An 11,036-nucleotide genomic window follows, 5' to 3' on the forward strand; every position below is an offset into this window, starting at 1 on the left:
TCATACAGTCAGGGATGCTGTCCAGCATTGACTTGTTTTCTTTACAATAGGCTAGGCTGGTAGCTGAAATCAACTATGCTGCAAACACAAAGTACAATTTAATGTAACCTAGGTCAAATATAAATACAAATTTGATTAAATGCACTCATAAAACTTCAAACCTAAAGAGGTTTTGCTCTAAAACATCTAAATTTTAGAGCAAATAAGATAAAAGTAACAGCTTTGTCAGCCACTGAAAAGATACACACAGTGTATCATAAGTGACATGAAAACGACTGTGTCGTCAATGTCACGTTTCAGATATGTTTTTATAATGTGCTATTTCCAAGGACGCATGGCTAATATGATATGAATATGTTGTGTTCCAAAAAGCTCATAAAGATGTAGTGGTGAATATGTTGAACTTCAATTATCAAGATTCCTTTTGATTTGATTACAAACACAACAGCTTGTTAAAGATGAGCCCAGTCGCTAGCATTCATTAATCATTCACAACTTTCAGATGTCTAAAAGTTGTTAACAGCTTCACCAGATTGTAGTTTTAGTGGGTATGTTTACAGTCATAGAATGTGCATTTATAATAGTAAAATGAGTCCAGTCAGCTGGAGTCTTTGAAACCATTAAAAGGTCAAAAGGTCAATACAGTTTAAATGTGTGTTTCCTAAAATGTGTTAAATATACAAACTGAGCCAGCAGGCTCTCAGTTTGAGGCCGAATTCTTGCTGTGATGAATACGTTCCCACAAAGGTCAGGATGAGCCAGGATGTTCGCCACACAAAAGACCCCTGCTGGGGCACCAGGTAAATGTCACACGTTAATGTATACATTAACATCGTAACATATTTGCAGTGCCTCTATGAGTACAAATAAACACATCCTACAGCTGAATTATCTTACATTGCTTAAAGAGATCTTTTATTTGCGGAGATGGAGATTGGTAAGTCATCTCGCTTCACCTAGCTAGAATTTGTATCGAATACTGCTACAAGACTCCATACCAGAGCCTCCAGACATCCTCATGTCAAACCTATGCTGATCTCACTGCACTGGCTCCCCGTTTAGATTCAATTCCAAGGTCTGGTGTTCATTTTTAGGGCTCTGGATAACCCACCCACCTACACAAGCAAACTTTTGCAGCCATGTCACCAGCAGGGGCCTCGGTTCTTCTGATCAGGGCTTTTTGTCAATTCCCAAAGCTCTCATAGAAATGATCTATGAGCTCACTGGACTCTTTTTAAAATGGCATGTCTTTCTTCTGAGCCTGAAGAAGTCACTTGGATGAAACGTTCCTCCCACTGGAAATCCTACGTCCAGATAAACAGTATAAACACTGGGAAAAGGAGTAAATGGCCACCCTTACTCTCCCTGAAATTAAGTTTACTTCCAGAAGTATTAGTCCAAGGGTTTCTTCAAGTTAATGACTGCCTGTGTTTCCACAGTGGTCTATGTTTTTCTGCCTCCTGTCAAAATGTTATTTACTGCAAGCCTCACCCACATAGTTCCTCTACTTTTGAAATACTGCCCTTCAGTAGGGACTGCAGCACAAACTGCAAATTATATTTCCCCAAGCAGCTGGTGAGCTTTAGTAGTCCTGGTTGAGGAATGTTGTGGCCTTTGACACAAGCTGTTTTTTTTAAAGTTCATAATTCACCATTGAACTTATGTGTCCCACATCCAGCTGTATATTAGACTACACATCTCAGCGGATTAGTGCAACCTCCTCCTGAAAACAAACATTATAACTGAACAAAATTATTTTATTAGACATTTCTTCAGGAGACTTCGGTTATTTTGCACAACTACAATTTAGTGAATATATCGACATAACTCACAACGTAGCAACACCAAAACTCAAACACAATATGAATAACAATGAAATATTAAAAAGCTACAGTGGATAAGCAATGCAACAGGATTATTTCCAGTGTTACATCATACCAGTATGTTAGATCCTTATCCTTTTTCTGTAATCATGACAATAAATAACCACTGGAATTTACCAGCTGTTAAATAAGTCACACGTATGTGCATGTGATTGAGCGGTGTTATTTCTAAACCCATGTTCATGTGCTCTGTGACACAGTTCTGTTCACACAGTGAATTTGTTGACCTAGAAGCCACCCTTGGATGTCACTTCAAAATCTGCTGTCAGTCCTGTTTTCCTTCATATACATTCATCCGTTACCACAACAGTTTCTGACACCAACTATATTTACGTAAGGAAAGTGACAAAGAGTACAAGTTAAGCGGTGTTTTGTTTTGTTTTTCCAGTCAAGTAAACCTACATGTTTGTTTGTGTTTTAAGGTATAGTACGACGTTAAGGGACATATAGAACTGGCTAGACATAAAGACCAAAAATAGGGGGCAAAGCAAAGCTTCTTCTGTCTGAAAGTCACTCTCTCTCTCAACATGTACATCTCCTTTTTGAACCAACGTTTGTTGGCTGTGAGCTGAAACCAGAGCTGTGAGCAAGTGAGCTTCGGTGGTGCCGCTGGGTCAATGTGGGCTTCAGAGTGAGCCAAGAAGCTAATCTATATTTTCCTTTATGAATACTGTATTGGGTTTTAAAATTGAGTGAGATACAGAGGGACTTCAAGAGAAATCTATATTTAATAATTTTGTTGTTGTTTTCAACAATGTATCCAATGCTTCACCGACTTTGCCTTCTGTAATCCAGGACGACTGACTTCATTTCACAATAGTATCTGTGTGTGTGTGTGTGTGTGTGTGTGTGTGTGTGTGCGTGCGCACACATGTTTATTGGGCCATCAGAGGGTCTGATTTTGCTCTTGGTTGTGGTGAAAGTGGTGGTGGTGCTGTGGGTTGTTGAAGTGATAAGGCTCATGGCGATAGTGGCCATGACAGATGACAGGATGCTCGATGCCTTCACTCTGCAGCTCATCCTTCCTGTGAACTCCTTGTAGCTTGACCACCAGCTCCTTGATGAAGGTCTGAGGGTGAAACAGAAACCCAGTCCGTTAAGAGATCTTTCACACTTAACAGCACAACCTAAATCTAATTATTTCTGTCTATAATACACAAGATCTAGTATTTAAAAAGTATTCCATGACTCTGCCCACAAAACAAACAAAAAACTAAACAAAAATGGAATTTGAATCAAATCGATTGACAATGGGGTTAATCCTACCCACAGCACTCAGGCTTACTGCAGTTTACTTTGGTCTTTTTTTGTTTAAAGTAAAAGATGACAGTAATAGCACCTCCTTATGGCTCACTGACTGAAGCAACACTGGACAATAGTAGAATTTAATATAACTAGAAAGTAAAATGAAGTTACGTGTAATTATATTGAGCTCATTGTATGTACTGTGTAACAACTGCAACCTCTTCAGGAACTCAGTTATGCCTTTGCCAGTTGTAGCCCTGATTAGATACGCGAGATTGGTAATACATTAAAGATGGGAACTTTTTTAATCAGATATTTAGGGTTTGTTTTTTTATAGATTTTATTTATAGGAGACCATAGTTGTGTCGGTTGCAACATACTTTATATGTGGAACCATCTGGAAGCATCTGAATCTACTATTACAACCCTGCAGCCCTTATCAGACAATCAAAAAAAAACAAACAGCTTCTTATTTGATAACAATTAATTGTTGTGAGGCACGAAGCAGAACCAAATGTAGCGTTTAATCATTTTTCCACACATTCTTGTTTAAGAGTATTCAGTGTTCATATGTCCATAGATGGAAGAATGTCTCGAAGAGCACCAGAGTCCCGGGAGAATGACCTCAAGGCTGCGACGAGGGAGGTCCCCCCCCCCCCCCTCCATGTTGTGATGTGGTGTAAATGTCCTCATGAGTAACTACTTAATCTGGAGTTAGATAAAAGTTTAAATGGTCAAAGTAAGGTCTAGTCCATGTGTATAGAGGTTTAAACACAGAGTCATCATCTTTTTCTTAAAAAAAAAAAAAAAAGAAAAAAAAAATGGGGAATACATGTCATCACAGCAGATATCTTTCTGAAAGTGCTACAGCTACTGTTATATTCTTCAATGTCATACGCCAGGGGTAGGAGAACTCCAGGCCTCAAGGCCCAGTGTCCTGCAGGTTTTAGATGTGTCCTTGATCGAAAACAGCTGATTTAAATGGCTACATGACCTCCTCAACATGTCTTGAAGTTCTCCAGAGGCCTGCTAATGACTATGTCATTAGATTCAGGTGTGTTGGCCCAGGGCGATATCTAAAACCTGCAGGACACCGACACTTGAGGCCTGGAGTTCCCCCACCCCTGCTATACACCAACACAATACAGAGCAGCTACAGGAACTACCAACATAGAAGTCGATTATGTTGTTAATAATCTTATTTCTTCACTGCACACGACTCTGGATACTGTAGCTCATCTAAAAAAAGAAAGCCTCAAACCAGAGGTACTTGACTCACCAGTATAATTCTTAAATGCGAACCTTAAAGCAGACAACTTGTAAGCTGGAGAGGAAATGGTGCCTCAGTAATTTAGAAGATCATCATTTAACCTTGAAAAATAAATTGTTGCTATATTTTTTTAAGTCCTCTGTAAAGCTAGAGCTACTTATTATTCATCACTGACTGATGAAAGTAAGAACAATACCAGGTTTCTTTTCAGCACCGTAGCCAGGCTGACAAAAACTCAAAGCTCTGTTGAGTAAAGCCTGAGGAAGTCAACTTCAGTAATAATTTTCTCCAAGCCATCAACGTGTCTTTTAGACCCCGTTTCTACAAACCTGCATAAAGAAGTGCTGCCATTAATTAATGTTTCAATCTCTAATAACCAGCTATGTACCACAGGCCTTCAACCTGGCAGTAGTTAAACTGTTACCAGCAGTCTTCACTAATTACATGCCAATCTCCAACCTTCCTTTCATATCAAACATCCTTGAAAGAGTAGTTGTCAAACAGCTAACAGATCATCTGCAGAGGTTTATTTGAAGAGTTTCAGTCAGGTTTCAGAGCTCATCACAGCACAGAAACAGCTTTAGTGAAGGTTACAAATGATCTTCTTATGGCCTCTGACAGTGGACTCATCTCTGTGCTTGTCCTGCTAGACCTCAGTGCAGCATTCGATACTGTCGACCATAATATCCTATTAGAGCGATTAGAACATGCTGTAGGTATTACAGGTACTGCACTGCAGTGGTTTGTATCATATCTATCTAATAGACTCCAGTTTGTGCATGTAAATGGAGAGTCCTCTTCACACACTGAGGTTAATTATGGAGTTCCACAGGGTTCAGTGCTAGGACCAATTCTGTTTACATTATACATGCTTCCCTTAGGCAGCATCATTAGAAGACATAGCATACATTTTCACTACTATGCAGATGACACCCAGCTCTATCTGTCCATGAAGCCAGATAACACACACCAATTAGTTAAACTGCAGGAATGTCTTAAAGACAAAGACCTGGATGGCCGCTAACTTTCTGCTTCTTAATTCAGATAAAACTGAGGTTATTGTACTCGGCCCTGAAAATCTTAGAAATATGGTATCTAAGCAGATTCTTACCCTGGATGGCATTACCTTGGCCTCCAGTAACGCTGTGAGGAACCCGAGTGGTTTTTAACAGGATATGTCCTTCAATGCACATATTAAACAAACATGTAGGACTGCTTTCCTCCATTTGCATAATATCTCTAAAATCTGAAATATCCTGTTGCCGAGTGATGATAGAAAGCCTAGTTCATTCATTTATTACTTCAGGCTGGAAGTCATTATCAGGAAGTCCTAAAAACTCACTGAAAAGCCTTCAGTTAATCCAAAATGCTGCAGCAAGAGTCCTGACAGGCCCTAGAAAGAGAGAACATATTACTCCTATATTGGGTTCCCTTCATTGGCTTCCTGTTAAATCCAGAATTGAATTCAAAATCCTGCTCTTCACATACAAGGTCTTAAATAATCAGGCCAGTAATATTATCACCCCAATACTCTAGTTTCTAGAGTCTCCTCCAAGCGGTCGAAGCAGATGGCCGTCCCTCCCTATGACTGAGTGTGTCTGCGGTTTCTTCCTGTTAAACTGGATATTTTTCTTTTCACGGTTGCCAAAGCACTTGGTCATAGGGGGTTATCACATTGTTGAGGTTCTCCTGTATTATTGTTGGGTCTTTACCTTACAATATAAAGCACCTTGAGGACACTGTTGTTGTGATTTGTGAGTTGTTGGTAGCATGTGATCGTGATGCCTTTAATTTTATGTTTAGCATTACACTTGGTTAAGCTTTTCGCTGCTTTAGCTACTTGAGCCCTATAGTTTGTTGAGACATGCAATACCCAGATATATTGTGTTATGTAACAGTCTACGTGCAGGTGAAAAAACCAGATGCCCCTGCCATGTAGAAATACTCCCTGTCCACATTTGTTTACTATGAACATTCATAAACATTCATCAGAAGTACTAAATCTCTGTGTTAGTATCAGCTGTAGCTGTTGCAGGTGTTTTACATTCATTCATTACCTTCATTAATTGAACCTATTTTAAAACAATATTCACCTAGTCATACGTGCACTGACTGTTGAATATTGTATGTGTGCTTGCTTCAGTCATCACCGATGCAAACGTCACATCCATCCACAGCTGTCCAGCATGGAAACTTTAGACTTGGACTGCTCACGTTTATTTAAGATAAACTTTGCAATCGATTTCTGCACAAACAGGAGTGTGGTTTTTGTCCCTTCCACTGTTAGTAGTGCAGACTGTACAGAAAAGATGGATGCAGCAACCGTGAAACCATTAACCGAGTTATGGACTAACATTTTGAAGCCTCAACAGCATTTCGGCTGCCCCCATGTCGATCTTGTCAGGCACAAAGGCATCCACTGCCAAAACAATACTCTGCTTCAACATCTATTTTTCTTTAAATGAGATCATCAGTGACTAAATGCTAACAACTGAGATCATCAACTCATTAGGAAAGTGTTTATTGAAGTCGTACTGAAAACTTTACTTTTTAGGGCATATAGTCCATGGTGAGGAGAGGATATAGAAGGGAAGAAAAAAATGTTTCAGTGCTTGGATAAAAGTGAATCAGTTTAATCTAATCCATATCCAAAAAGTCTAATAAATTAAGTCTGAGTTAAAAAAATAAAAAATAAACAAAAAAAATGAAAATGCAGCTCCTACACTGACTCTGTTTGTTCCAGAGAGCCTCATTGTTTCAATCACCGAACTGGAAAAAAAAAAAAAAAAAAAAAAAAAAAAAAAAAAAAGAGCTGTTGCTGAGGAATGTGGAAGGACCGCAGGAAGAAAGACGGACTGTAGCTTTAGTTTAGCTCACGTGCATGTTTGCATCAGTGCTTGTAAATGCAACTTGCAGTTTTAACTTACCTCTGTGCTGCTTCTGCACTTTTGAAGAAGTTCCTGTTTTTTAAAAAAAGGACAGTGTTAAAACAAACCTTAAGTTCACACAACTGTATAAAAAAAAAAAAAAAAAAAAAAAAAAAAAAAAAAAAAAGTTTGTATGAAGATGATTTGACTTATCAAACTTATCGTTTTGACTCCGTTTTGCTGATTTCTAACTACTATTTTCCATTATTATTGTTATGTGGACATATCTATACCTAATGAGAACGTAGCAACCTGTATACAATTTAATTTGTAAATTTCTTTGTTCGTTGTTACATAAGGGGGTTTGTCTTGAAGAGTGTCTACGTCTACCTGCTCAATTTTGGACTTGTATACCAACCTCATTAATGCACCTTGTGTTTTTTACTTTATTTATTTGGTCAGAAATAAAAAACAAAATGTCCATTTATCTCATGCCAAAATTGAAAAGATAGCGATAAATGCAACAGGTCATATTACCTGCAACTTTTTGACACGCTCCTCTTCATTCGGAAGGTCGAGCAAATCGTCAATGTTAACCTCCTCTGGCATGTCACTCTCCTGAGGGCAACACATGGACATGGAAGTAATGAAAACACACATGTGGAACGCTTCAGCGAGTCATCGTAGAAGGCATACACACGTCACAAGAATGTGACAGATGCATGCTACAATACTGATTTTGTTATCAGTTGAAAAATCAAGTATCGTCCGTTTTCCTGCAGTTGGCATGCACTCAGCTTTAAATGCTTTGTTCATCTGTTTCTTTGTTTAAGGGGCAACCTATGGCGTTGAAAAACTAGGCCAATGCGGAGGTTTCAAAGACTGCTGTTTGTCTAGATAGCAACTGAAGCTGGGTTCAAGAGTTAGTCATTCCCCATAGAATCACATATTAATATGCCCAGCTTTATAGCACTAAAAAGCATGTTTACAGCTTGGTACAAAGAACTGTTTCAGCCTCTGTGGATAGTTTCCCCCTTCATAATTATTTTGAATGAAATTCACTTGGATACAAAAGTTTGGGGGGTGGCCGCTTTGATTGCCAGGTGGCCAGAAATAGGCAGCTGGAGCTGGTTTAAATCTGCCTCAGATTAGACCTTATCTACTACTTTAAGTCATTACACTGGATCTTTACTGTGTTTGTGTTGTCGGTGCCTTTTGGAGCAGGTACTAACTCATAACTTAAGACTTTGTCCTTTCAGTTGTCAGTGGATCCAAAGTAACTATGATCATGTGAACAAAACACATCCGTCAAACTGGCAATCACTACTGCAAACCAACCACCAGCTTTATCTCTCTGTAGTTACTATTACTACTTTCTTCATTCGTAAGTTCTTTAAAGTAGTTATTTCATTTTCTCAGCACTCTTTATTAATTAGTACATTTTCATGTCTATCCTTGATCACCCTGACCTGCTGCACATCCTTTCCAGTTCAAGCCCTCTGCCAAGCTAGTGCAAGTCCTTCTCTCCTTCAGTGTCCAAGCTAGCATAAGCTCACTATAAGCCTTTTCTTTTACTTTGTCTGTCTTTGCTGTATGTCTAGCCTACCCCAATCCACTTTCTTCATCTATGTACCGATCTCAATTTTTCTGTGCCAGCTTCCTCCTTTGAATATTTTTGTGTACTTGCTCATTCCACTGCTGAGTCTCCTGGTCTTCTTTCATTTGTCCAGACGATACAGCAAATACTTCAACACGTCAGCTGTACTTTCCCAGTTATCTGGTAACTCTTCCCTACCACCTAGAGCCTGTCTCAACTCTTCCACTTCAACTGGCTAATAAAAACCATAAAAAGGAATAGGCTGAGATTAGGAGAGGATTCACTCCCTGGGAATGATAATTTTTGGAACACAAACAGCTGATAAATTAAAATTAAATCTAACAGAAAGTCACCATTGGATGGGGACTTTCACCATTTGGATGAACATTTTCTAATATGATGGTCTAAAACATCTTCATACACACCACACCATTCAGAGAGTCCTCACACCCTCAAGACTGAGCTTAAAATAAAAAAAAAAGTTTCATCCCAGGATAAACTGATCACACAAAACAACTTTTGCACAACTTTACAGTAATATTCTTACCAGATGTCTGTTAGTCAGCACATACACAGTATGCATACTTACAGGGACTTTCTGAATACCCAAGTTCTAAAGGTAGGCTACCTTTATGCTGAGAAAAGAGATTCAGCCATGTGCAAATGTCCATTTTAACAGTCACTAAGTTAAAAAGACTTCCTGAAACATTTAACCTCCATGTCCAAATAGTACTTTAAGCTTTAATAGTAGCTGGAATATTTACATTCAGCCTGCAAACATTAATTGCATTGTTTAGGCTGTGGGGACCGAATGTTAACAGTGTTCATGTAATAGGCTACAGTAAGAGTGACGTGTTCTGTTTGAACAAACAGCCATTGTACAAGCTGAGTGAAGGGCCAGTCCACCCACCCATGCACACCAGTGCACTGCACTGCCTTTGTGATCAGGCCCCTGGCACTTATAGGACTGCAACTCTATGCACTATAACAGCAACTCCTGTTTTTAGGCTTGTTTTATTTTTGAAAACAATGAAATGCTGTTCTTGAGTGTGACATGACCTTATGTTGCATAATCATACTTGGTTGAGTAAGGTCGGTTCACTGTAAAGGACCATTTTACAAAAAAAAAGCATTTGTCTCACTCAGAATCTTCTGGGTATGGGGATGATGAGAAAATTGGTATGTTCGCTCCTTTTTATTTGGAGAGATGACTTATCATTGTAACCATCTGAATTCTGCCATTTTAAAAATCAAACCAGACTTTCATTATAACTCTTAAGTCCAAAAACAAGAAACTTTCCCTGAAACTCCTGTTGAGGGATTCTAACATCTTGTCAGCTGCTTCCCAGATGTAGTGTTTACCCCCTCCTGGGACATAAAACCAGCATTCTCCCTCCTACCCCCTCTTCCTTTTCTCCCAGTTCCACACTGCCCATGTAAGGCAGAAAGCTCCAAGACAAATACAGATTTGTGAGACAGGAACAGCAGCAGATCTCACATCTACAGGATGTTTGGCCTTGTAAGGACAACATAGTGCCCCACCCCTCATTCCCTAAACACCTCATAAATCAACAGTGACCTGAAGATGAGTCTCAGGAAAGTGTCTTCACGCAACATTCTTGTTTAAATATAATATTTTCCATTTCGCATTTCAACTTCTTCTCAACTCGAAAGCTTTTAAACGTGTTGGACACGCAGACAGTACTGTGCAGTATCCTAAATCAGTTCACTTCTCTCAGAGACACCCACCTGCCCCGCGTACAGTCTATCCAGGCTCTCGTCGATCCACTTCTCTACGTCGAGGCGTCGCTGCAGCTCCTTCCTGTTGTACTTCACCGTAACCCGGGCATGTCTCTTCGGGATGCTACGACTGCACTCTTCGCCGGCGTTTTCTTCGAGCGCTGCGTCTGTCCACTCGGCTGCCATCTCTGCTGTGGACTGGTCGGGCTGGTTTCTCGCCTTTTTGACGCGCACGGACGGGAGAGGAGCTGGGAGGCGACACAGCTCCCACCTTTTTTTTTTCCTTGTTCCTCTTGAGATGTTTTTGTGATTTGATAAAAACTGAATTGAATTGAATCTTTGGCTTCTCTGGAACATAGAGCAAGTCACTGAACCATTCCGACTGTAAAACCTTTAATAAAAACAAGAAAAGAATAAATAAATACATGAAAATA

At 39.5% G+C, this 11,036-nt stretch overlaps 1 protein-coding gene across 1 annotated transcript; it reads right to left on the reverse strand.

The window, feature by feature from the left end:
* Positions 1-2,182: 2,182 nt before the first annotated feature.
* ppp1r14aa (protein phosphatase 1, regulatory (inhibitor) subunit 14Aa) lies at positions 2,183-10,959 on the reverse strand. Its single transcript, XM_085363339.1, has 4 exons — positions 10,612-10,959; positions 7,803-7,883; positions 7,326-7,358; positions 2,183-2,952 (listed from the first exon to the last, which is right to left on the reverse strand). Exons 1-4 carry the CDS (start codon positions 10,957-10,959, stop codon positions 2,770-2,772), a joined length of 645 nt encoding a protein of 214 aa, XP_085219465.1. The 3' UTR covers positions 2,183-2,769.
* Positions 10,960-11,036: the final 77 nt, after the last annotated feature.

Source organism: Diplotaxodon limnothrissa, linkage group LG10 (genome assembly GCF_057381915.1).
Source record: "Diplotaxodon limnothrissa isolate DT_005_m linkage group LG10, D_limnothrissa_male_GT1.1, whole genome shotgun sequence".
NCBI classification, from domain to species: Eukaryota; Metazoa; Chordata; class Actinopteri; order Cichliformes; family Cichlidae; genus Diplotaxodon; species Diplotaxodon limnothrissa.

What these genes read in the sequence shown, in the direction of transcription:
- ppp1r14aa (XM_085363339.1), bottom strand. Translation starts at nt 10,959, where the DNA reads ATGTTCCAGAGAAGCCAAAGATTCAATTCAATTCAGTTTTTATCAAAT. An exon ending in ATAGACTGTACGCGGGGCAG is followed by an intron (nt 7,884 to 10,611) that starts GTGGGTGTCTCT and finishes TGTTGCCCTCAG; the next exon opens with GAGAGTGACATGCCAGAGGA. An exon ending in AGCGTGTCAAAAAGTTGCAG is followed by an intron (nt 7,359 to 7,802) that starts GTAATATGACCT and finishes TTTAAAAAACAG; the next exon opens with GAACTTCTTCAAAAGTGCAG.